The sequence below is a fragment of the Oryctolagus cuniculus genome, chromosome 16 (genome assembly GCF_964237555.1).
Source record: "Oryctolagus cuniculus chromosome 16, mOryCun1.1, whole genome shotgun sequence".
NCBI classification, from domain to species: Eukaryota; Metazoa; Chordata; class Mammalia; order Lagomorpha; family Leporidae; genus Oryctolagus; species Oryctolagus cuniculus.
Window position 1 is genome coordinate 43139263 of NC_091447.1, and position 26540 is coordinate 43165802.

Sequence of the window (26540 nt, forward strand, 5' to 3'; positions counted from 1 at the left end):
CTGTGTTCAGGCCTTCCTCCTTCCCGATACCAGCTGCGTCTTCTGACACATCTCATCTAAAAATGCTGTGGATGCTAATCGGATAATACCAGAGATATGCTAGAAATCTATGTTTAATATATTTTGGCAAGTTACTGAAAAGCAGCAGTTTAATTGGCATAAAGAGAATCTTTTAGATATTTCAGCATACAAAATTAAAAGTAATCTAAAATGTGTGTTGGTTGTGTGCTAAAATTAAACCATCTGAAAGTGAATTTTGTAAGCAATGAATATGGCTTATTATCAAGTTATACCAGATGTTATTTGTAATGTATTATTTTACCCATAAGATTTTGTAACATTTAAAGGACTCTGATAAATTCTCAGAGATGAATGAACACCACACAGATTTCAAACTTTATTTTTTTAAAGATTTATTTATTTATTTGAAAATCAGAGTTACACAGAGAGAGGAGGTAGAGAAAGAGAGAGAGAGAGGTCTTCCAATCATTGGTTCACTCTCCAATTGGCCGCAATGGCCGGAGCTGCACCAATCCAGAGCCAGGAGCCTCTTCTGGGTCTCCCACGTGAGTGAAGGGGCCCAAGGACCTGGACCATCTTCTGCTGCTATCCCAGGCCATAGCAGAGAGCTGGATCGGAAGTGGAGCAGCTGGGATTAGAACTGGCGCCCATATGGGATGCCGGTGCTTCAGGCCAGGGTGTTAACCCACTGATCCACAGTGCCAGCCCCCAGATTTCAAATTTCAAAAGTTATCTGTGGCATAGTAAACTAATCTTCCACCTGTGGCTCCAGCATCCCATATGGACGCCAATACAAGTCCTGACTGCTCCTCTTCTGATCCAGCTCCCTACTAATGTGCCTGGGAAAGCCTTGGCAGATGTCCCAAGTGCTTGGGCCGCTGCACCCATGTGGCAGATCTGGAGAAACCTCCTGGCTCCTGCCTTCAGCTCAGCCCAACTCCAGGCTTTGCGGCCACTTAGGGAATGAAAGCGGATGAAAGACCTTTCTCTCTGTCTCTCCGAGACTCTGTCTGTAACTCTACCTCTCAAATAAATAAATAAAATCATAAAAATGTTATCTGAGGCCAGCGCCGTGGCTCACTAGGCTAATCCTCCGCCTTGCGGCACTGGCACACCGGGTTCTAGTCCCAGTCAGGGCGCCGGATTCTGTCCCAGTTGCCCCTCTTCCAGGCCAGCTCTCTGCTGTGGCCAGGGAGTGCAGTGGAGGATGGCCCAAGTGCTTGGGCCCTGCAGCCGCATGGGAGACCAGGAGAAACCTGGCTCCTGGCTTCGGATCAGCGCGATGCGCCGGCCGTAGCGCGCTGGCCACAGCGGCCATTGAAGGGTGAACCAACGGCAAAAAGGAAGACCTTTCTTTCTGTCTCTCTCTCTCTCTCCCTGTCCACTCTCCCTGTCAAAAAAAAAAAAAAATGTTATCTGAACTAACTTTATATCTGTTTTTCCAAGATATAATCACCCTTTAAGTAGACTATTAGGTGCACTATTAGCTGTTTATTGCATAGGTGTCAGAGTTCTACAGTTTGACATTTGACCTTGACACAGCCCCTCTGAGCCTCAGTTCTTTCCTCTGGAGTGAGGGTAACGTCTGCCTAGCAGAATGAAGTACAGCAGCCCACCCTGTAATAAGTGCTTAGGAAAGTTCACCTATTACCGCTTAACACCTGTTATTATTAGCAGATGATACCGAAGAAATCTTTCTCCTCGACATTTTTTAGGTTGCACTGTATTTTTTTTAAAAGATTTATTTATTTGTTTACTTGAAAGACAGAGTTACAGAGAGGCAGAGGCAGAGAGAGGGAGGGAGAGAAATCTTCCATCCACTAGTTCACTCCCTAAATGGCCGAAAGAGCCAATGCTCCGAAGCCAGGAACCAGGAGCTTCTTCCAGATCTCCCACATGGGTGCAGGAGCCCAAGGAATTGGGCCATCTTCCACTGCTTTCCCAGGCCATTGCAGAGAGCTGGATCGGAAGTGGAGCAGCCAGGACTCAAACCAGCACCCATATGGGATGCTGTCACTGCAGGCGGTGGCTTTACCAGCTACACCACAGTGCCAGCCCTGTGGTTTTTATATAACTTAGGAATAATAATGACCTTAAGGTTAAAGTCTCTACATAATTGCTTTAAATCCTTTTCAGCATTTTAATCTAGCCAGAAGTAGTCAGAGTTCTCTTGTAAGTTGAAAGAATCCTATTTTTCAAGGAAAACTTTTTATCCCCATTATAATATTAAGACTACCAATTAAAAAGAAGTCAGACAGGTGAGTAAGTCATTATTCTTTATATTGGAAGTAAACATTTATTTGCCTAATATCTAAAATGTGGCTATATTTTCTAAATACAGAAGCAGTTTTTGAGTGAGAAATTCAGGTGTCATTTAAATCTTCAATTCTGCTAGAGGTCTGACCTGTAGCCAGTCTTAAAAATACAAGAAATTACCCTGGGCTGGTGCAATAATTAAATATGAATAAACTAAGCAGTCCAGTGAAAACTTACAGAGTGTTAGAATGAATCAAAAAAGCAAGATTTAACTATATGCTATCTCAGACGTGTAAACAGCATGAAAAAGCCTAAGTGCTATGTTAACATCACATTAAAAAACAAGTATACGGAGCCAGCGCCGCGGCTCACTAGGCTAATCCTCCACCTTGCGGCGCCGGCACACCGGGTTCTAGTCCCGATCGGGGCGCCGGATTCTGTCCCGGTTGCCCCTCTTCCAGGCCAGCTCTCTGCTGTGGCCCGGGAGTGCAGTGGAGGATGGCCCAAGTGCTTGGGCCCTGCACCCCATGGGAGACCAGGAGAAGTACCTGGCTCCTGCCATCGGATCAGCGCGGTGCGCCGGCCGCAGCGCACCGGCCGCGGCGGCCATTGGAGGGTGAACCAATGGCAAAGGAAGACCTTTCTCTCTGTCTCTCTCTCTCACTGTCCACTCTCCCTGTCAAAAAAAAAAAAAGTATACGGGCCAGCACTGTGGTGTAGCTGGTAAAGCCACTGCTTGTAGTGCCGACATCCCATATGGACACCGGTTTGAGTCCCGGCAGCTCTACTTCCCATCCAGCTCTCTGCTATGGCCTGGGAAAGCAGTGGAAGATGACCCAAGTCCTTGGGCCCCTATGCCCATATGGGAGACCAGGAAGAGGCTCCTAGCTCCTCGCTTTCGATCTGCACAGCTCCAGTTATTGCAGCCAATTAGGGAGTGAGCCAGCAGATGGAAGACCTCTCTCTCTCTCTGTCTCTCCTTCTCTCTTTTGTAACTCTGACTTTCAAATAAATAAATAAATCTAGACTGGTGTCATGGCTCACTAGGCTAATCCTCCACCTACGGCGCCGGCACCCCGGGTTCTAGTCCTGGTTGGGGCGCCGGATTCTGTCCCGGTTGCTCCTCTTCCAGTCCAGCTCTCTGCTGTGGCCCAGGTCCTTGGGCCCTGCACCCACATGGGAGACCAGGAGAAGCACCTGGCTCCTGGGCTTCAGATCAGCACAGCTCACCGACCACAACACACCAGCTATAGCAGCCACTTGGGGGGTGAACCAACGGAAAAAAGGAAGACCTTTCTCTCTGTCTCTCTCTCTCTCTCTCTCTAACTCTGCCTGTCAACCAATCAATCAATCAATCTAAAAGAAAGAGAAAGAGAAAGGAGAAAAGAAAAGAAGTTACCCCTACAGGGTGGGCATTTGGCACAGTAACTTAAGTTACCACTTGGGACAGCCACAACCCGTATTAAATTGCCTGATCCTAGGCCAGCGCTGCAGCTCACTAGGCTAATCCTCCACCTGCAGCGCCGGCACACCGGGTTCTAGTCCCAGTTGAGACGTCGGATTCTGTCCCGGTTGCTCTTCTTCCAGTCCAGCTCTCTGCTGTGGCCCAGGAGTGCAGTGGAGGATGGCCCAAGTGCTTGGGCCCTGCACCCCATGGGAGACCAGGAAGAAGCACCTGGCTCCTGCCTTTGGATCAGAGCAGTGTGCTGGCCATAGCAGCCATTTGGGGGGTGAACCAATGGAAGGAAGACCTTTGTCTCTGTCTCTCTCTCTCACTGTCTCGTCCTGATCCTAGTCTTAGCTGTGCTGCTTCTCGCCCAGCTTGCTAATTCTCCTGGAAGGCAGCAGGTGATGGCCCAAGTGCCACCCACATGGGAAATCAGGATGGAGGTCCTGGCTGCTGCCTTCAGCTGAGCCAAACTCTGGCTGTTATGGGCATTTGGGGAATGAATCAGTTGATGGATGGAAGGACTTTCTCCCTCCTTTTCCTCTCTCTTTTTCCCTTTCTCTGCCTTTTAAATAAGTAAATAAATCTTAAAAGTAAATAAGGCAAATATCTCTCACTGTCTAACTCTGCCTGTCAAAAAAATAAAAAATTGAAAAATTTTAAAAGTTGACCCCTCTAGAAAATGTGTAAGGCAGAAGGATCATGTATATGATCATATGCCCTCAACTCTCCTTACGCATTCATTCATCTCTAACATAAACTGAGTGCTTTGTACAGATGCTGGAGGTGGGCATTGATACTTGTTTTATAGCTTTTCAAAAATGTTCTGTGGTGAATTACATCTAAATATTCAATACAATAATTTCCATAAGGAATCCGGCAATATTGATTCAAGCTCCTCCACTTATCACATATGTGACTATGTCTGAGTTCCAAACCCTCCTGAGCCCTAGTCTCTCATCTGTATGAGAATAACAGTGGCTGTGTTTCAAGGTTGTTTGTAATCATTAGAAAAGTAAGTAACATCTATAGTTTTTTAAAAGGATTTACTTATTTATTTATTTATTTGAAAGGCAGATTTACACAGAGAGATAGATCTTCTATCCACTGGTTGACTCCCCATATGGCCACAACAGCCAGGACCAGGCCAGAGCCAGGAGCTTCATCTGGGTCACCCACGGGGGTATAGAGGCCAAGGACTTGGGCCATCCTCCCCTGTTTTCCCAGGCCATTAGCTGGGAGCTGGACTGGAAGTGAAGCAGCCAGGACACGAACCAGAACCCATATGAGATGTCGGCGTCACAGGCAGTGGCTTTACCTGCCATGCCACAAAGCAGCCTCACTGTTAACATAAAGTCATGGAGGACGGTGCTATGGTGTAGCAGGTAAGGCCGACGCCTGCAGTGCCGGCATCCCATATGGGTACCAGTTGAAGTATAGCTGCTCCACTTCAAACTCCGCTCTCTGCTATGGCCTGGGAAAGCAATGGAAGATGGCCCAACTCCTTGGGCCCTTGCACCCACATGAGAGACCCAGAATAAGCTCCGGGCTCCTGTCTTTGGATCGACACAGCTCCGGTCGTTACAGGCAACTGGGGAGTGAACCAGTGGATGGAATCTCTCTCTTTCCCTCTCTCCCTCTCTCCCTCTCTCCCTCTCTCCCTCTCTCCCTCTCTCCCTCTCTCCCTCTCTCTCCTCTCTCTCTGTCTCGTTCTCTTTCTGCCTCTCCTTCTCTCTGTGTAACTCTGAATTTCAAATAAATAAATCTTAAAAAAAAAAAAAAACATTAAGTCATGTTGGAAATGCAGACGTAGAAATTCACAGAACTGTTACCACTGGTCAATAAATTTACTGCTAATCAAAGAAATGTATACCTTTTTTTTAGCATTTATTTTATTTATTTGAAAGGTATGATTACAGAGAAAGAGATTTTTCCATTCACTGATTCACTCCCCAAATGACTGTAACAGCCAGGGGGTGGGCCAGGCCAAAGCCAGAAACCAAAAGCTTCTTCCAGGTCTCCCACATGGGTGCAGAGGCCCAAGCACTTGGGTCCTCTTCCACTGCTTTCCCAGGTGGATTAGCAGGGAGTTAGATGGGAAGTGGAGCATCCAGGACATGAACCAGCACTCCCATGGGAGGTTTTACCCACTGTGCCACAGCGCCAGCCCCTAGGAAATGCACATCTAACAACAGTTTCCGAGCTGATTCAGAGAGAAGGTATGTATTTCATTTACTGCTGTATTTCTGGCATCCAAAACAGCATCTGACAGGAAATGTTCTGTGAAGAAATGAATGAATAACAACCGAACAAAATAGCAAACTCAAGCAAGTCCTGCAGTCTCTCAGGAGCTCTGTCTCTGCGTCAGTATAAGGAAAGCCCATGTGCAAGAGCAGCTAGAGGGGAGGGGAGAGTGCTGTGGCTAATGCGCTTTCCCGCTGGGCGCTCAAAAGAAACATGGTTCCCCCTGTATTCATCATTCTCCTGACTCTCACCTTGAAAGTTTTCTGAGTGATCTGTGTGAATAGCCCAACAGAGTGCCCCAGGTAAATTAAATGCAGACAGTTGGTCCTGAGATAGAACCAAAGCAAGAGCAACATTGAGTTTTCCTTGCATACTGAGTCATAATGAAACAAGGAAAGGGAACCGCGGGGTGGGCGGTGAGGGGTGATACGGTCTTAAACAGAAACGCGTAACTTGAGAATGCATGATTTTGTTGGTGTGCCACCTGCGTGGTAGCCTTACCTTGACTGCAGGCTAATTTTGCTCCTTAGCAGTTGTAACTGCTGCATTGCCACAATTTTTATTTTTGCATTATTTTTGTCTGAGACGCAGAGTGAGGCAGAAGCCATGATACCTGGTTTTGAACAGATGCCTGCACTAGTGACTTGCTAATCAGTTACAGAGCCGGTGTTGAGAGCTGGGTCTTCTGCCTGGTTTATCCACCTTTCCACTACACATGGCTAACTGCCTCTGTCCAGTTCTAAAGAAGTCTCTACAGGGGACACAGCCCTCCCCTGTTCTAGAAATAACACTTCTACCTGAAGGGCTAGTGAGCTTGGATGGCCACGTTCATGGCCATGTTGATGTGTTCTAGGGAGCCAGGATTAATCATTTTGCCCCCATGAGGAAGTAGCAATAAATCATGCACCGAAAATAACGCCTTGGCTGCTAAATTCTGCTTAGTAGGTGGTTTCCCAAGGATGATCCAATGCAATGAGTCATCGCCCTGAGCACTTATCCGTCCATTATTTCTCTTTCTGAGTAACCCTCCGTGCTTTCAGTTGCATGTTGTTTAACCTCTAGAGCCTCCTGGGAGGGCCAGAGTCTCATCCCTGTGAACCGAAACAGATGCCACTCCATCCCCCAGGTGCCCCTCTTTTCCTTCTGCTTCTACTTTTCAGAGCAAAATACTGTGCTTCAGGAGAACAGGCGGGAGGACAACCTCAGACGCACACTGACAGCTTCCCCCAAGGTGGTAGCAGCTCCAGGATGAAAATTTAAAATTTAAAATTCCACTTCCTCAGTGAGGCATGTGAATACTGGAAGGATATAAAATCTTTTCCAGATTAATTCCATGGGTTTAGGCAACTCCTACCCAGAAACCCATTGGGATTTTCTAAAATGAATTAATGGGTTGTGGTAAGAGTTAAAATGATGAAAATAACCAAGAATTTTTTTATGTTTAAAAAAAAGAGAGCTGAGAAGGGAAACTTCTACCAAGCACAGAAATGTAGTCTGTAACTTTAGTCATGCAAACTAACGTGGTGCCAAGCAGAAGTGACAGACATTAATGGAGCAGAATGGAGAACCAGAAGAGAGACCTGGATTTGGGAAGTGATGTAATGTACCATAAATCACAAAACTGGGTAGATAGAAGGACTTGTTCAACAAATGAGGTAGGGTAACGGGTCACCTTGATGGGCAGAATGGTAATCTGATTTTTTTTTTTATTTTTTTTTGGACAGGCAGAGTTAGACAGAGAGAGAGAGAGAAAGGTCTTCCTTTTTCCTTTGGTTCACCCCCCAAGTGGCTGCTACGGCTGGCACGCTGCACCGATCCGAAGCCAGGAGCTAGGTGCATCCTGCTGGTCTCCCATGTGGGTGCAGGGCCCAAGGACCTGGGCCATCCTCCACTGCCTTCCCGGGCCACAGCAGAGAGCTGGACTGGAGGAGGAGCAACTGGGACAGAATCCAGCACCCCAACCAGGACCAGAACCCAGGGTGCCAGAGCTGCAGGTGGAGGATTAGCCAAGTGAGCTGTGGTGCCGGCCAGTAATCTGATTATTATTATTATTATTATTATTATTATTATTATTCCTTACTATAAAATACATGACAGATGGCTTAGAAAGTTAAATAGGTAAAATTAAACCATAAAAGAATAAAGAAGCTATAGGATATATTTGCAACCCAAATGGAGATAAATATTCAAGCCATTGCAAAGTCACTGGATGGGCATTTGGTCTGGGTCCCATATTGGAGTACCTGGGTTCGATGCCCAGCTCCAACTCCTGACCCCCATCTTCCTGCTAAAGCATACCCTGGGAGGCAGTGGTGATGGCTGAAGTGACTGGGTTTCCACCACACACAGGAGCGTCCTGAATTGAGTTCTCAGCTCCTGGTCTCAGGCCAGTCACAGCCATTGTGGGCCTTTGCTCATCAGAAAATAAAAACACTACAAAATTAAAACATGGTAGTCTTGGAATATCCTTAATGAGTCAAAGAGCTCTTAAAAGTAGTTGGCAGTCAGTGCCATGGCTCAAAAGGCTAATCCTCCGCCTGCGGCACCGGCACCCCAGGTTCTAGTCCCCGTCGGGACACCAGATTCTGTCCCGGTCGCTCCTCCTGCAGTCCAGCTCTCTGCTGTGGCCTGAGAGTGCAGTGGAGGATGGCCCAAGTGCTTGGGCCCTGCTCCCGCATGGGAGACCAGGAGAAGCACCTGGCTCCTAGTTTCGGATCAGCGCGGTGCGCCGGCCGCAGCAGCCATTTGGGGGTGAACCAACGGAAAAGGAAGGCCTTTCTCTCTGTCTCTCTCTCACTGTCCACTCTGCTTGTCAAAAAAAAATTATAAAATAAATAAATAAAAAGTAGTTGGCAAACCATTAACATACTCCAGTGTAACAACACTACTTCGGTAGCTGCTTATAAATGTGTTCAAGTGCTGAATGAGGTTTGTAAACAGAACACAGTTCGGATGACACAGGAGAATGAAGGAAACTCGATCTTATTTTCCACTCACATATTCTTTGTTGAGAGGCAGTTAAAGGAAACTGCATGTTATGCTATAAATACTGAGGACAGTTTGTCCACACTGACACTTCCATTTCCTAAAATGAAACCTCACCGACCCGCAGGGAGAAAAAAGGCTGGCTTTGTGAGGCAGCTCAATGCCAGAAAGCACATCCCCATGGGCAGAGCTTCCTCTGATGAGTCATCCACAGTTGTCAAACACCAACTTTCCTTTGTTTGCAGAAATAAGGTCCGTGGAAGCACAATCGTCTGTATCATTTAATTGTGTTGTGTTCATATCTGAATTCCCATCTGTCACAAACCTCGTGTGCCCACCATGAAAAATCGCATTCCTCAAATTTTACTGAAAAAAAAAAAAAGCCCATTCCACTGGGTCTGTTCTATCTAGATAGTCTGTGAAATTTCTGAGGAATGCTGTGGGCTTTGTTTCCTGTACTAAATTGTTGAATTATCACACTTTATTGGATCCTGCCCAAAATGTGCTGGATAGAAACAGCACATTCATGCAGGAGACCAGTTGTCTTTACCATTCATAAAGGAACAAGGAAAAGGCTACTACAGCTCCCCGTCCGGAGATGAGGCTCTCCGAGGGCAGGTGAAAATGTGTGTGCAGATCATTTTTTTTTTAGTTACGTCCTTGATTCTTTTCTTAAAAGGCTTGAGTGGACTTCAGCCATAGCTTTGTTATGACTGCCACCCACTTTCTTGTCTCTTTGTACTTGCTCAGGTGGGGGATGGGGGGCTCCAGGGCCAGCACTCAGATCCTGCTCTGGGGCATGGTGCCTTCTTAGCTCGTTCAGAAAGAAAAGATCTGTAGAGGTGCAGTCTTACCATTTGTAAAAGAAAAAGAAAAGCCGGGAGGCAATGCCATGGGATTTCTTTTTTTCTGTTTATTACTCCCCAGACTTTCTTCAATGCATATGCATTTTACAACCCGCAAAACAGTTTTGTTATTTTTTTTTAAAGTACCCACCCATGGGAGCCAGCATTGTAGCACATTGAGTTAAGGTACCACCTGCAATGCCAGCATCCCATACGGAGTCCCAGGCTGCTCCACTTCCCATCCAGCTCCCCACTGATGTGCCTAGGAAGGCTAACAGAAGATGGCCCAGATGCTTGGGCCTCTGCTACCCTCATGGGAGCCCCAGATGAGGTTCCAGGCTCCTGGCTTCAGCCTGGCCCAGCCCTGACCATTGCAGCCACTTGGGGAGAAAATAGATGGAAGATCACTCTGTGTCTCTGCCCACCCCCATCTATGTAACTCCTTAAAAACTTTTAAAATTCAATAAATCTTAAAAAAAAAAATACTACCCTACCCATCATTAAAAGTACAAATTCAGTGGTGGGCATTTAGGCTAGCAGTTAAGATCCTGGTTGGTTGGTGTGCCTGTATCCCACTACCAAGTTCCTAGGTTTGATTCTCAACTCCAGCTGCCTGCTAATGCAAACCCTGGGGGCAGCAGGGAGAGCTCAAGTCATTCCGTGCCTGCCACCCACATGGGGAAACCTGGGTTGAGTTCCCAGCTCCTGACTTCAGCTCAGCCCCTCACTGGCTGTTACAGACATCTCTCCGTGTCCCTCTTCCTCTTCCTCTTCCTCTCTCTCTCCCTCTCCCTGCTTCCCTCCCTGTGAAATAACTGCAGCAAATAAGCTCTTTGAACAATTAAGCTGGCTTTTAGTGCTGATAAAAGGCATGCAGACTTTGTGGGCTGATAGACCTGTCAGGAGCGACACGTAGACAGCATCACCGCCATCCCAGGGCCAGAGCCCCTATGTGTGTGCTAACACATCACAGTTGTTTGCTTCTTAAGGGAAAAAAAATGAGAAGATGAGTTTTCCACTGTTGGGAGTATTTTTAACCAATGATTGAATTCAATTTGAGGATATTTTTAGATCATTTGTAATACTCTGTTAGTGACTTTTGGTTCTCTTTTGAGCTAAGGCTTTTTTTTTTAAAGCCACTTCAGCCAACAAACACTAATATTTCAGAAAATGTCTAATGATTTTTTTCCTCCCCCAAATCAACATAAAAACCTTCAGCCTTGGAAAGATGACATTTTGCTGATAGCTGGCTGGCATTAGAGTTTTTGCAAGCGTGTATGTGAACACAGGCTACTAAACCCACAGCAGAGCCCATAAGACACCCCTTAGCAAAAAAGAAAAAGAAAAAATGTCAAAAACAAGACTCGTGGGTCTGGGGGCTACAAGTAAGAAGCGGTTTTGAAAAGCACATTTTGTGGGCCAGCTCCGCTGCTCAGCCAATCCTCCGCCTGCGGCGCCAGCACACCAGGTTCTAGTCCCAGTCGGGGTGCCGGATTCTGTCCCGGTTGCCCCTCTTCCAGGCCAGCTCTCTGCTGTGGCCCGGGAGTGCAGTGGAGGATGGCCCAGGTGCTTGGGCCCTGCACCCCATGGGAGACCAGGAGAAGCACCTGGCTCCTGCCTTCGGATCAGCGCGATGTGCCAGCCGCAGCGCGCTGGCCGCAGCGGCCATTGGAGGGTGAACCAACGGCAAAGGAAGACCTTTATCTCTCTGTCTCTCTCTCTCTGTCCACTCTGCCTGTCAAAAAGAAAAAAAAAAAAAAAACATTTTGCTTACCCTAACATGTGTAGTATTTGCCATTGGAGTATGTTTCTGTGCGATGAACAGACCTTTGCGTCTTCTAACTGGGTCCTGTGTATTGCTTTGAAGTGAGGCTATCAAAGAAATAGAACTTGACCCATTTGGCTACTTTGTTCTTAATGTTAGGTGTTGCTAATTAATCTCAGCACTTTGTCCTGCTCCATACACCTGAGTCCTGCTTCAGAATCCTAAACCCAGCTCACAGCCTGCTGTCGCTCCCCGTCAGACGGAGCAAGGCGAATTCTCCCTGGCATGCTCCCTGTGTGGGTGGCTGTGACACACAGACACCCTGGGAGCTGCCTCTTTAGATCATGTCCTTCTTCTAACTGTTACTTTAACCCTGTGAGCTAAGCCACGGTCAGTGTTCCTTTCTTGCAAAAGAGACAGAATGCTTATAGTTTTACAAGCTGGTTTGTTGAAGGAAGGAAATAACATCTTTTTTTAAAAAATATTTATTTATTTGAAGGACAGCATAACACAGAGAAAGAAGGAAAGAGAGCGAGAGAAAGAAAAAGAAAGAGACAGAGAGATCCACCATCCATTGGTCTACTCCCCAGTTGGCCGCAACGGCCAGAGCTGGGCCAGGCTGAAGCCAGGAGCCTGGAACTCCAATTGGGTCTCTCACATGGGTACTTGGGCCATCTTCCACTGCTTTCCCAGGAACATCAACAGGAAACTGGATCAGAAGTGGAGCAGCCAGGACTGTTCATACAGGATGTTGGCACTACAATGCCAGCTCCAGAAATAACATCATGAATTGTGATAGAGGGGGCAGTTCCAGGTGGTCTGGTCCCTCATTAACAACGGTGAGCTCCCCAGGAAAAGAGGAAACAAAATCTGCCCATCTAGACCTTTTTCCTTGTTAGGTTTGAAGAGGTGCTTATCTTGATTTTTTAAAAAATAGCTCACCCCAAGGCTGGCTCTGTGGTGCAGCAGGTTAAGCCACAGCCTGCAGTGCTGGCATCGCATATGAGCAATGGTTTGAGTCCCAGCTGCTCTACTTTGTATCCAGCTCCCTGCTAATTCACCTAGGAAAGCAGCAAAAGATGACCCAAGCACTTGGACCCCTACACCCACATAGGAGTCCTGGAGGAAGCTCCTGACTCCTGACTTCAGCCTGGCCCAGCCACAGTCTTTGCAGCCATTTGGGAAGGGAACCAATGAATGGAAGATCTCTCTCTCTCTCTCTCTCTCTCTCTCTCTCTCGCATTGCTTCTCTCTGCATTTCAAATAGCTCACCCTGCTAAAACAACAAAGAACCTTTGCTCTTTTTTTTTAATTCTCTCTTCTCCAGCCTTTTGGGTCTCCTGAGTAGGATACCCACCAACCTCCTCTTGGGACAGAAGAGTTTCCCACAACACCCGGGTTTTCAGACTAAAACTGGGACCATTCTGGGCAAATGGACTTGGCTGGTCACGCTGATCCTGCCCCACCCCCACGGCATAGCCAAGTATTGAAGAACGGAGTGCCGAAGTCCCACTCATGGAGGGATCCCATGAAACTTCTCGCGCTGTCTCCCAGCAAGGCACACAATGAACCAACGCTAGCAGTTGTGAAACAGAATGATTTTCCCAGTGGGATGTGGGGAGGTTCCGTTTGGTTGAGTGGTATCTCCACTTCAAAAGTTGTTCCCAGGGGAGGTAACGCCGCAAAGCCCCACTCGTCCATGATAACCTATTCCGAGTCTCCACACGCCACCGTCAGCCTCGCCCCAGCTGGTCCTCCACCATGTTGTCATGGAACTTTTCAGTACCAAGTGCAGCTTAAAGACGTGTGATAGCCAGTTTCCACAAGGCGGGAGGAGGGAGTTGTCTAAACCCTGAGTTGCGTGAAGAGACGGAGACAGCAGGTGCCCCTGGAGCACTGAGCCGGAGCTGGGAGAGAGGTGGTTCCACAGGAGCATCGGGTCCGTGGCTGCCTTCCCCCACACCTTTTTTTTTTTTTTTTTAGTAAGACCGATGTGTTTCACCCTTGAGAGTTACAGCTTCCTAGGTCTGACTGCAGTTTCTGTGTTTCTGTGTCTGATTCTAAAGCTTGGAATTCAGACGGCAGTCACCTAGCTTCGGGGTTGGAAGGAGAGGTGCAGAGCTGTGGGGCCAGCAGAAAGGTCGCGGTACCGAGCATTTCTTTCTCCATCTTGGCCGAGCAGTAGGGTTGGAGGGTGTGAGAGCCTGCGTGCTGCAGGAGAGGAGACGAGTGAACATCTGATCCAGGAAGAAGAATGGTCAGCAAGTCTCTCATGAGAGCTTGGGTCCCAGACTCAGGCTGAGATGAACCACGTTGGTTCTATCGGCCAAGAGTGTGCCAGCCCCACTCTCCAAATGTGAAGCCGTGAAAGGTATATTGTATTCAGTAGCATGAGGAAGGAGGTGTTAGTGGCTGAATGTTTATGTCCTCGTGGGGACAGGGCCCTTGGGAGGTGACTAGGGTTCAATGACGTCTGGAGGCTGGGGCTCTGCGATGGGATTAGTGCCCTTGGGAGGAAGGACTCTGGCCGTGTGAGAGGACAGCAAGGAAGTAGCCAGGAAGAGAGCCTCGCATGAATCCTGAGCTGTTCAGATGTCCTGCTGCCACGGGAGTCGCATGTCCCAGCCCGCAGAGCTGTAAGAAAGTGAATGGCTGTCATTAGCGCGTTTGGCTGTAGCCATCAGAGCAGACTCAGACAGGAACAGGTGGTACTGAGAGCACAGCATTGCCGTCCTTTACTTAGTTCAGTGCAGAAAAGAAATAATTATTTCTGGCAGCTAAGAGCTACTTATTCAGCATTTGTTGAAGTGATTAGAAATGACGGGTTGTTTTTTTATTTAAAGCCCCAAACACCCGAGTCCTTTTTTTTTTTTTTTTTTTTTTTTTTTTTAGATTTACTTATTTATTTGAAAGGTAAAAATAGAAGGAAAGAGAGATCTTCCATCTGCTGGTTCACTCCCCCAAATGGCCACAACTGCTGGGGTTTGGCCAAAGGGAAGCTAGGAGCCCTGAGCTTCCTCAGGTCTCCCATGTGGGTACAGGGGCCCAAGTACTTGGACCATCTCCCTCTGCTTTTCCAGGTGCATTAGCAGGGAGCTGGATTGGAAGTAGAGCAACCAGGACTCGAATCAGCAGCCATATGGGATGCCAACACTGCAGGTGGAGGCTTAACCTTCTACACCACAGCCCCAGCCCCAGAAATGACATTTTTATCTTAATGGCCACTTAGTCTTCTTTAGTCACATGTAAAATTGGCCAAGGCCTGGCATTTGGCATAGCAGTTAAGACCTCTCTTGGGACGCCTGTATCCCATGTCAGGGTGCCTTGGGATTGAGTCCTGGCTCTGCCTCTGAGTCCAGCTTCCTGCTGATACACACCCTGGGAGGCAGCAGGTGTGGTGCAGGTACTAGCATTCTTACCACCGCTGTGGAAGAATGGATTGCGTTCTGGGGGCCTGGTTCAGCCTGACCCAACCCTGGCTGTTGAGGGCATTTGTGGAGTGAACCAGCAGATGGAGGATATTTATCTCTCCCTCTCTTCTTCTCTCCCTCTCTCCCTCTTTTTCTCTCTCTCCCTTTCCAATAAATAAGTTATTTTTAATTGACTTAGTAAATATGTTACTGTAAGAGGTTTATAATGTTTCATAAATCTCAAGTAATTTGGGAAGCTCTATTTAATTTTAATTCTCAGTGATGAAAAACTGATGGCTCGCTCTCTCTCTCTCTCTCTCTCTCTCTGTCTCCCTCATAAGGAAGTTACTCATAGTCCAGTAAGTGTGAGCTCTCTGTGGAGCAATAAATTACTCACATCTGGAAACAAGAGCAAATTTGGCTATTTATTTTTAAGGAACTTAGCAGACTCAAGGTCCCTTCTGCGGACCGGGAGGCCAGCCTGACCGTCAGGCTGTGTTGGAGACAGGAGGCTTTCCTGGAAGCAGCTCCTCCCTTCCTTGCCCCCAAGACGTTTTCCTCTCCTCGGCCTCCCCTTCCTGCTCTCTGCAGCCGACCTTTCTCCCTCTTGGGAGCTGCTTGCAGGGCCTCTGAGCTCTGCACACCTTCTGTCATCATGGACTCTCTTTGGCCTTTGCCACACTTTCTCTTTCTTTGTCTTCCCAGGAGCCCATCCCTCGCCTGCATACCTGGGTGAAGTAAGCACCCAGGGGCGAAGTTCCTAATCTGCCTGCCTCTTGTGCTTCTGGGAGGGTTTTGGCAAGGTTCGGTTGTCAACCAGCTTTTAATATCCACTATTTGCGGGCCTAGTACAGGCTGATTAAAGCATACAGAGACGCTGTGATATAAACCCAATGCATTCTTGGCTCTCTGGTGTATACATCTGTTTTTAAGTACATGTCTGTGCACATATCCTCGCTCACCCTTGAATTACCCAGGGGTGAACCAAGAGTGGCTTTTGAAATGAGACGACTGACGTTGATGGGACGAAGGGAAACTTCCTGCAGGACGGAGTGCCAGCCATTCAGTCTATATTGAGGGCCAGTTCCATACACACTGGCTGGTCAATTATATGTCCTGATCACAGAAGCGAGTCAGGGTCAGCCCTGTCCTCAGAGAGCTTCCAGGTGGCATAGAGACTGAGTAAATAAGTAACAGAAGTTGGCAGGATCATAGATATGCAGTGCATAGCTAAGAGAAGTATTCAGTTAGTTTCCCTTCTGATTTTAAAAGTAACAAGTGGGCCGGTGCTGCGGCTCACTAGGCTAATCCTCTGCCTTGTGGCGCTGGCACACTGGGTTCTAGTCCCGGTCGGGGCGCCGGATTCTGTCCCGGTCGCCCCTCTTCCAGGCCAGCTCTCTGCTGTGGCCAGGGAGTGCAGTGGAGGATGGCCCAAGTGCTTGGGCCCTGCACCCCATGGGAGACCAGGATAAGCACCTAGCTCCTGGCTTCAGATCAGCGCGGTGCACCGGCCACAGTGCGCTGGCTGCGGCGGCCATTGGAGGGTGAACCAACAGCAAAGAAAGACCTTTCTCTCTGTCTCTCTCTCTCTCTCTCCCTGTCCACTCTGCCTGTCAAAAAATAAGAATTAAAAAATAAAAAAAAGTAGCAAGTGTTCATGAAATGCTGAATACAGAAAAAATAGTAAAGTGCAGAAAACAGATCACCCCGGCTCAAGTCCTGACTGTTCACTTCCTGTCTAACTCCCTGCCAGTGCACCTGGGAGAAGCAGCAGAGGATGGCCCAAGTGCTTGGACCCCTGCACCCATGTAGGAGACGTAGGAGACCTGGATAGGGCTCCTGGCTCCTGACTTCAGCCTGCCCTGGTCCTAGCCATTGCAGCCTTTCAGAGAATGAATCAACGTATGGAAGATCTATCTCTCTCCTCCCCTTCTCTGTCTGTAACTGCCTTTTAAAGAAAGAAAGAAATATTTTTTAAAAAAAAGAAAAAAAAGGAAGTCCACCCTGTCAGAGCAGACGTTATGCTGCAGTGAGTTAAGCAGACACTTGGGACACCCTCATCCTATAGATAGTGCTGGTCGCACTCCCCACCGCTCTGCTTCCAATCGAGTGTCGTGCTAATGCATCCTGGGAGGCAACAGGTGATGGCTCAACTGCTTAGTCCGCTTCCCCCGATGTGGGAGACCCAGATGGAGTTCCAGGCTCTGGCCCAGCTCTGGTTATTGTGGGCAATTGGGTAATGAACCAGTAGATGGGAGTTTGTTCTCTGTCTACCCCCCCTTCTCTGTTGCTCGCCTTTCAAATAAATATAAACATTTAAAAAAATAGAACCTTGCACAGCTTATCTTCAGATGAGTATTCGGATGACTACACAGTAACATAAATGTTTGTCACTGTACTTCAATGCCATGTACTACAGGTCATATTCTTAGGCCTAAAGTAGTTTTCTTTACAGTTTTGTACTGTCCTAAACCTGTAATGTTTTCTACTTCAATGACATTTTCATCACCGAGGCCCATTAACCACCTGTCTTGAGCAGCTTGGGCTGCTGTAACAAAGCACCATAAAACTGGGTGGCTTATAAACAACAGAAACACATTGTTCAGTCCTGAAATATGGGAAGACCAAGAGCAAGGCACCAGCAAACTGGGCTACTCCCTCATCCATAGCTGCCTGTCTTTCTGCCCTGGCTTTGTCGCCTTTTTGTTACTACCGCAAAATACTGCAAGCAAGTAGCTTGCTAAAAGAGGTTTATTTGAGCTCCCAGTTGTGGAGTTCGTGTTGCAGGGTCTGGCAGGCCCCGTTGGTTTGACCTCTGGTGATAGCGCTCTTGCTGCAGAGGCGTAAAGCGGCACAGAGCATCACATGGTGAGAGGGAGGGACTGTGTCTCTCTCTGTGGCCGTGTGGGCTCTTACAAAGCCATCAGCCCACTTTCAAAGATCCTATCTTCCAGCGCTCAACTGGATGAAGTTCCCACCATCTTAGCACCATTAACACAAGAACCAAACCTTTAACACTCGGGCCCTGTGGGCATTCAGCATCCAGACTAACACTGGAAACCATTGCGGGCACTAAACCTGCACATGGTCCAGTCACCTCCCAAAGGCCTTACCCCTAATGCCACCACCCTGGGGGGAAGGATTTCAGCACGTGGACTTTATGAGGACACAGACATCCAGTCACTGGCACAGTTCACTCATCCTAGAATCCACTCCTCTACTTTCTCATCCCGTAGGTTTGCCTGCTCTGTGTGAACTCACATATGATGTGGTCTTTCATGACTGATGTTTTTGACTTTGAGCACTAGTTTCAGGGGTCATCCTTGTTGTATTAGTGCTTTATTCTTTTTATAACTGAATGATGCCCATTTGTATGGCTATATCACAGCTTATTTACCCATTCCTCATTTGAAGGACATTTGGGTTGTGTCCACTATTTGGCTGCTATAACTAATGCTGCTAAAGATACCTACAGTTTTTAACGTGGCAATGTTTTTGGTTCTTTTTGGTATTGAAGATACATTTATGTATGTATGTATGTGTTTTTATTTGAAGGCAGAGCAACAGAGAGATGGGGAAGACAGATTTTCTATCTTCTGGTTTACTGCCCAGTTCACTGCAACAGCCAGAGCTGGGCCAGGCCAGGAGCCAGGAGCCAGGAACTCCATCTGGTTTTGTCATGTGAGTGGCAGGGGCCAAGTACTTGGACCAGCTTCCTCCTCCTTCTCAGGTGCATTAGCAGGAAGCTGGATCGGAAGCAGAGCAGCTGGGAGTCAACGGCCACTCTGATGTAGGATGCAGATGGTGCAGGCAGTGGCATCACCTGCTGTGTCACAACACTGACCCCTTGTGGATACTGTTAAAAGTTCATGAAGCGGTGAGCATTTAGCCTAGCACTGACGACTCCAATTAAGGGGCCCATGTCCCACTCAGAGGGCCTGGGTTTGAGCCTGAGCTCTGCTCCTGACTCTAGCTTCCTGCTAATACAGACTCTGGGAGGCCGCAGTGATGACTGGAGTGATTGGCTCCCACCACCCATGTGACAGACCTGGGTGAAGTTCCTGGCTTCCAGCTTTGGCCCCAGCCATTGCAGGCTTTTTGGGAGTATACAGTAAATGGGTATGCTCCCTCTCCCTCCCCCTCTCCCTCCCCCTCTCCCTCCCCCTCTCCCTCTCCCTCCCCCTCTCCCTCCCCCTCCCTCTCTCTGTCTCTGCCTGCCTCTCAAAATGTTTTTAAGTTCATAGAAAATGGATTTAAAAGGTAAGTTCATTTTTGTGCAAAAAAATGTGAAGTCTGTGCATACACGGGATCTTCAAGGAGTTTGTGGGAAAAGCTTATATGAAACACATGCATGGCTTTCAAGAAGCTTGGTTTTATACTTTTTTATTATAAAGGAAGGTGTTTAAAACTAAATTGTTCCCAATTCCCACCAACATACCTACTCAATCTCCTGGCTTTTAATAATTAGGACTCAAAATCATGCTTCACCTTCCAGGTCACACTCAGTCTCCCTGTGATCGTCTCCCTTCAATGCCTCTCGTCACGTCCTTTTTCTTGCTCCGTCTACTCACGGCTCTTACCACTGCACTTGTGCCCTGCCCTCCCAGTGGCCTCCCTGGCTCCACCTCCATCCCCTCTGATTAACACAGTAAACCCCTGCCAAGCTAATCTTCCTAAAACCTGCTTTGATAGTTTTAAAAATGTATTACATATAAATTTCTAATTCAGTGTGTAAGAATGTTATATGTATATATTTTGCAACAGCCTTTATATTTAATACATAACACCTACATATTTTATTTCCCAACATGAACTGCATTCCTGTGTGCTTAATGGGTGATCACTCAACTAGTGTTTACTAAGTAAATCCACTAATTGATTTCCTGCTTAACCTGGTTATTTGAATAGGTGGTCATTGTAAGGTGATAAGTTAACTTTTCTAACTTAACAAGTAGCTCTAGAAATGAACGTGAAGCCAGTGTAAAATAGTAGATATTCCCCCAGGGTAATATTTCTCAAAAGGTCACTTTGTGAGCATGGAAAAATTCCTTTGCTAATCAAGAAAGATAGCATCCGCAGCATACCTGCAGGTCAAATGCAGGTTACGAAGGTGCTGCACAGGGTCACCCAGGACTTCCTTGTCTTTTGAGTTCAATGGAAGTATTTTAGCTCAACGGAATCTTTCCTTTTCTATTATGCATGAATCATTTCCTTTCTATAAGAGACACTTCAGTAGACACTTCTCACCTACTGGAAAACATACCCTATTTCTTAAGACTGCTTTTCACTGTCCATTAAGAGTGTGAATGAAATTTATATGTTCTTTTCATTCTTTGCTTAAAAAGGCATATAATCTGAAACTTTAGTCCCTTTTGTAATTTGACCCGAGAAAATTCACGTCATTGATAAAATCTGTTAACACAGGGTGAGTGAGTTTTTGCAAAACTACATGCGGCTTTTAAGAGCTGAGCCAGTAGGGAATATGTAGTGACCCCGAAGGACTGTTGGGTTAAATAAGACTGGGGAGCTCACCGCATAGTGCCAGTCGTTCCCCGCCCCCTTTGTTGTCACGATGTAAAGCGTGTTACATGACCATCTGTGTGTAGTGTCCAGGAACAGGAGAGATGCCCCGCCATCTGTGTGCGACAAGCGAGGGTGTGTGTTTAGCTGCTTAGCATCAGTCTGCTCTCAGCCGGTCATTCTAGCAGAGGGTACGTATTCACAGTCACACCTAGTTGGTCCTGAAGGTGTATGTCCTATTGGCTGCATTTTACACACGCAGCCACTCAGGTTGAGAGGTTAAGGAACGCTCCTGAGGTCACACGGGGAGAAAGGCCTGAGTAAAGGATTCGCTTCCTGCACAGTCCCTCACCCGTCAGACATCTGGAAAACTCAGTGTGTTAACTAAAAGGAGAGAAAGTAGGAGTGGAATATTAAAACTCAGCCTCTTAAATTCAAGAAGGACTTGGGGGAAAGATTTGTCCAAAAAAAAAAAAAAAAAAAAACCAAACACCTAAAACCATACCTGTTGTGACATGATGGCACCTGGGTGATGCGAGGAGCTCTTGACTTTGCTGGGGGCAGGTGATTGGCACAACAGTGAGGTCATCCCTGGGGTGCCCACATCCGAAATCAGGGCACCCAGCTCCTCTCGGAGTTCCAGCTTCCCACTGATGTGCACCCTGGGAGACAGCAGGTGATGGTTCAAGTAACTGGGTTCCTGCCACCCCCATGGAAGATGACAGCTCTTGGCTTCAGCTTGGCCCAGTCCCAGTCTTCACAAGGCATTTGGGGAATGAACCAGTGGATGGGAGATATCTCCCCCAACCTCTGCTTTTCAAATAAATGAAATAATAAATAAAGTGTTCTCAATTTATTTCTTTCATAAACAGTTCACATCTGAGCATTAACTAAGTATAATGGTGAAGGAGGGTATTTAAGGGAATATACTTGGAAATAACCTAAGATTCTCTTTCTTTAAAAAAAAAAAAAAAGATTTATTTTTATTTATTTGAAAGAGTTACAGAGAGAGATAGAGACAGAGAGAGAGGTCTTCCATCTGCTGGTTTACTCCCCAAATTACTCCAATGACCAGAGCTGCGCAGATACAGAGCCAGGAGCTTCCTCCAGGCCTCCCACATGGGTGCAGAGGCCCAAGGACTTGGGCCATCTTCTACTGCTTTCCCAGGCCATAGCAGAGAGCTAGATCGGAAGAGGAGCAGCCAGGACTAGAACCAGTGCCCATGTGGGATGCCAGTGCTTCAGGCCAGGGCTTTTACCTGTTGTACCACATCACTGACCCAAGATTCTCTTACATAAGAACTCACAGCAATATGCAATTTTCAATGGCTTTCCCCCAAGTATTGTCAGATAACTTGATTTCAAAGTGTGCCATGGCAAGTTCCTTCCAGTAGGCCCCTCTGGTTTATTTGGGGGCCCAGAAGAGGACAAGGCTCCTATTCATGACAGCAGGAGGTCTGACCAAAGATACTGGTCTTAAGTACTTAGTATGGAGCAGGTCTTCTAAAGAAAAAGGAGCTTACGGGTGCGGCACTGTGACGTAGCAGGAAAAGCCGCCTCCTGCAATGACATAATTAGTTAAGAATGAGAGCTGTGTCCCCGAGGAGGCACGTGTGTAAAAGCAGATGCCATGGCTTTGCTGTCTGGTCCCCTCTCACTGCAGTGACTTTAAGAAGCAAGCCGCAGGCCAGCACCGCAGCTCACTTGGCTAATCCTCCGCCTGCGGCGCCGGCACCCCAGGTTCTAGTCCCAGTTGGGGTGCTGGATTCTGTCCCGGTTGCCCCTCTTCCAGGCCAGCTCTCTGCTGTGGCCCAGGAGTACAGTGGAGGATGGCCCAAGTGCTTGGGCCCTGCACCCCATGGGAGACCAGGAGAAGCACCTGGCTCCTGCCTTCGGATCAGCGCAGTGCGCCGACCATGGCGGCCACTTGGGGGGTGAACCAACGGAAGGAAGACCTTTCTGTCTCTCTCTCTCTCTCTCACTGTCTAACTCTGCCTGTCAAAAAAAAAAAAAAGGCAGGCCACACGGCTTTTTCTCACTGAGGAGCCTCTGTCTCGTGCTGTGTACTGGGGCACCCTCTGCTTGCCATCTCTGTCCTCTTTCAGGGCCACTCTGAGTAGACCCCAGGATTTCCAGGAGACATTTTCAGGCAATGGGAAGACACAGAATTCAGTTACTGGACCCCTTGAGGTTGTCTTTGTCCCCGCTCCCAACACCAGTCTTTCAGTCTTCCTGTTTCTTTGATCCTCCCTCCTTGCCGCCCCCCCACCCCACCCCCCACCCCTACACACACACACTGTTTTGCTTCTTCCACCCTCTGCTTCCTTCCAGCTCAGCTCTATGTCATGGTCGCAAAGAACCAGCCACATCCGACTCATCTGTGTGTATTTCAGCTGAATCATTCCTACAATTATAAAAGTATTCAGGGCAACAGACTTAAAGTCTTCCTCACCACTAAACCAAAAAATATGATCGGAGATTATATTCCCATGTGTCTACCTAGAATATTCTATAAATTGCATGGATTTAAGGTAACTTAGCCTAGGAAAAATGTCCATTCAAATTAGTCTGCTTGGCCAAGGCCAGGGTATTTATTGTAAAGTGCTCCATGATACTCGAAGGTAGTTTCACCAGTGTTTCTGTGAGTTCTAGCTTTCTCCACCGAGGGTGAAGGGCTTGGCCCATTACATAGGACTCAGCCAGCTCACCTGTCAGCTCACTGCCCTGGCCTGCCCAGTGCTCCTACCATTTATGATACGTGTGTGTGCTTGACAAGAAGGGGGTCACACACGCTTGCTCCTCAATCTCAAATTGCCAGTTAGACTTGGTGTTTGTAATTTCATAATTGACTTTAATATTAAGGAAACGGAGGACTGTGGAAAGAAAACTGTTGTTTCTAATAAAAGCAAGACTTCTGCCTTGGAAAGAAAAAATGATAACTAATCTGCAGAGGGCAAAACAGCTGTAAAAGATTGGGCTTGGAGGGAGGAAGACCCTAGAAGGTGCCGTGGTCCGCTGGGTGCTAGGACAGAATTCCGTAGCCTGGAGAGCTCACAGACAACGGAAAGCCGTGGCTCATGGGTCTGGAGGCTGGGACGTGCGAGATGGAGGCAGGACCAGATTCGGCGTCTGGTGAGGGCTCACGGCTTCAAAGACGGTTCCTTCTTGCTGCATACTCACATGGTGGAAAGGATAAGGATGCTCCCTTCCCCCGCAGGGTACCAGCCCCATTCACGAGCCACACCCCAAAAGGCCCCACCTCTAACTACCATCCCACTGGGTGATAGGTTTCAACCTGCGAGTTTTGAAGGGACAGCAGCAGTCAGACCAAAGCAGCCATCAGTCAGTAGGTTTTCGAACAATGGAGTGCCGGCTCACCTGATAGATTGCCTTGTCTTTCATTCAAGAAGAGCACGGATTTAAAGACGCTTAGACACTTGCAAAGCAGTCTAGGTGCAGAATCCCACAGGCCCTAGCTCAGGAGCCCCAGGTCTCTGTGCTGTACTGTTCACAGTGCCCAGGCTGGTTCTCTCCAGGGGCTCAACTATAGTGACTTAGGATCACAGAGAACATGAGTAACTGAAATACTCCTAAGAGCACTGTAACGTGGCTTGAATTTTAAGTCTAGAATTTGCCGTGTGCCCTTAGTTAAGTTCTATAACATCCTCAATCCTCAGTTTTTCCATCTGAAAATAGGGATGATAATAAGGCTACATTTCTCCTGGACTTTTGTGAGAGTGACATGAGGTCCTGTTTGGGGAACAGCTTAAACAACAGATGTGAACAGACATGGTACCTCGCAAAGCCTCTGTCCCGTCTTACCTCCTCACTAAATTCTCATGGAGTCCTTTGCTTCTGTACATGTGCACCCCAATGTCCTTTGTGTGTCCGAATTCCTTCCCATAAAGACGCCTGTCGGTCTACACTAGGGCCCACCCTGATCGCCATACTTTAACTTAATCACCTCTTCAAAGGCCCCTTTTCCAAATACAAATTCTGAAATACTGGGGGTTAGTTGGACTTCAACATAGGAATTTTGGGAGGACACAGTTCAGCCCATAACATCACCATAAAGAAAATTAGTTTCTACTGTATTTGAAAATAACTATTTTTCATGAATAATGACATAACTAGAAAGGATGGGTGAGGAATTTTAAGATGTGTTTTAGTCACTGTAATTGACGTCTCTTTGCAGGATTCTCCATATTGGAATTATACAGAAAGTTCATTTATTGTACATTTATTGTATATTTAAGAGGTCAAGTTACAGCTCCACAAAGTTGTGTATAATACAAAAACACATATGACCCCCATAATAGATTGCAAATATTTTTTAAATAGTGTTGGAAAATAACTGTTTGTGTCATTCATTGAGCAAGGAACTGAGGAATGTTTTTTGTTTACCATAGCTGTATACAGATTCAAAAAAAATATTGAATAACTGTGCACCTGTTATGGTAAAGCACTAAGGCAAGGGTTGTGGGGAATCTCACCCTCAGGTGTCTTCTTGGTCTATTTGGGAAAATACCAAAATGTCACCAAGTAGGCTTATTTAATTGCCTATTTAATGTTCAGTGTAGACAAGGAGTGCTGTGCATTCAGAAGAGGGAACAACTGCCTCTGAAACCCAGGATTAAGGTTTTGAGTTTGGGGAGAGCATTTTGATGCAGCAGGATAAGCTGCTGCTGGGGACACCCACAGCCCATACCGGACTGTCAGTTTGAGTCCCAGCTGCCTACTAATGACATCCTGGGAGGAACAGGTACTGGGGTCTCTGCTGCCCATGGGAGAGACCCAAATGGAGTTGTGTGCTCCTGGCTGTGGCCTGGCACAACCCTGGCTATTGTGGACATTTGGGGAGTGAACCAGCCCGCTCGCTCACTCTCTCTTCTTTTCAAATAAAATAAAATAAAATAAATAAATAAAGCCTTTTAAAAGATACTGAACTTGTAATGACTACTACAATAATATTGGGAGACGCTCTCTGCTATGGCCTGGGAAAGCAGTAGAAGATGGCCCAAGTCCTGTCTTCTGGCTTTGGATTGGCCGAGATCCGGTTGTTGCAGCCATTTGGGGAGTGAACCAGCAGATGGAAGGACCTCTCTTTCTCTCTGCCTCTGTGTAACTCTGCCTTTCAAATAATAAGTAAATCTTTATAAAAATAATAATAACAATAATAATAATATTGGGAGAAAATTAAGTAATATAGTAAGGAAAACAGCCAGAAATGGCTTGCTGCCACGTTCAGGACAAATGGATGGGGAGAGGCCATGAGGAAGTGTTGATAGCAGGGGGGCTCCAAGAGGATTCACCAAGGACAGTTTCAAAGACTTGCACCTGCCCACAGCTTGAGACTAGGGTACTGACATGTGCCACCGTGTCCCAGAGAAGGAAACCTGCATCCGGAGATGCTGAGCGCTCTTTTGGAGACAGGTAGAAGATCCACGATCATGTTACAGGAGCCAGGTCCACTTGGTATTTAGGAGAGAGCCTGGTGTTAGTGAAATTCGAGGAAAACCTCACTCACCAAAGGAAAGATAGTGCGATTCTTTCTGAGAGCAAGAGAAAGCGTTCCCATATGTTGCTTCACTCCCCAGGTGGCCCGTAACAGCCAGGGCTGGGTGTGGCTGAAGGTGGGAGCTGGAAACTTAATCCAGGTCTCCCACATAAGAGACAGGAACCCAAGTGCTGGAGTCGGGAACCAGAGCCATGTGATGAACCCAGGCACCCTGACGTGGGAGGTCGGTGTCTTACCCTTCACACAAAACGCCTGCCCAGGGTGTCTCACTTCTGTATTCGTGTCCCACCCACAAAGAATATTTTGCTTGCTATTAAATCATAATAACGACAAATATAACTGAAATGTAACCTAGTCCTTGCTTAAAATGTACCTTTCTCTTTCAGGCCTCTCTTTCGTGGAAGTTCAGATGTGGATCAGCTAGGAAAAATCTTGGAGTAAGTAATAGGTGTCATTTTATCCCTGTGGCTGTAGCATTGACAGATTCACAATGCCTCTCCTCTGCAGTTCATGTAAACGTGTATCTCTT

The 26540-nt window shown here is 47.2% G+C and overlaps 1 protein-coding gene across 2 annotated transcripts in view; it reads left to right on the plus strand.

Moving 5' to 3' along the window:
* CDK6 (cyclin dependent kinase 6) overlaps positions 1-26540 on the plus strand; it is a 234537-nt gene that overhangs the window by 189983 nt on the left and 18014 nt on the right. For both annotated transcript variants that reach the window (XM_051853341.2, XM_002713805.5), the window contains exon 5: positions 26398-26448. In XM_051853341.2, coding sequence (XP_051709301.1) covers positions 26398-26448 — 51 coding nt within the window. The remainder of the gene's footprint in view (positions 1-26397; positions 26449-26540) is intronic.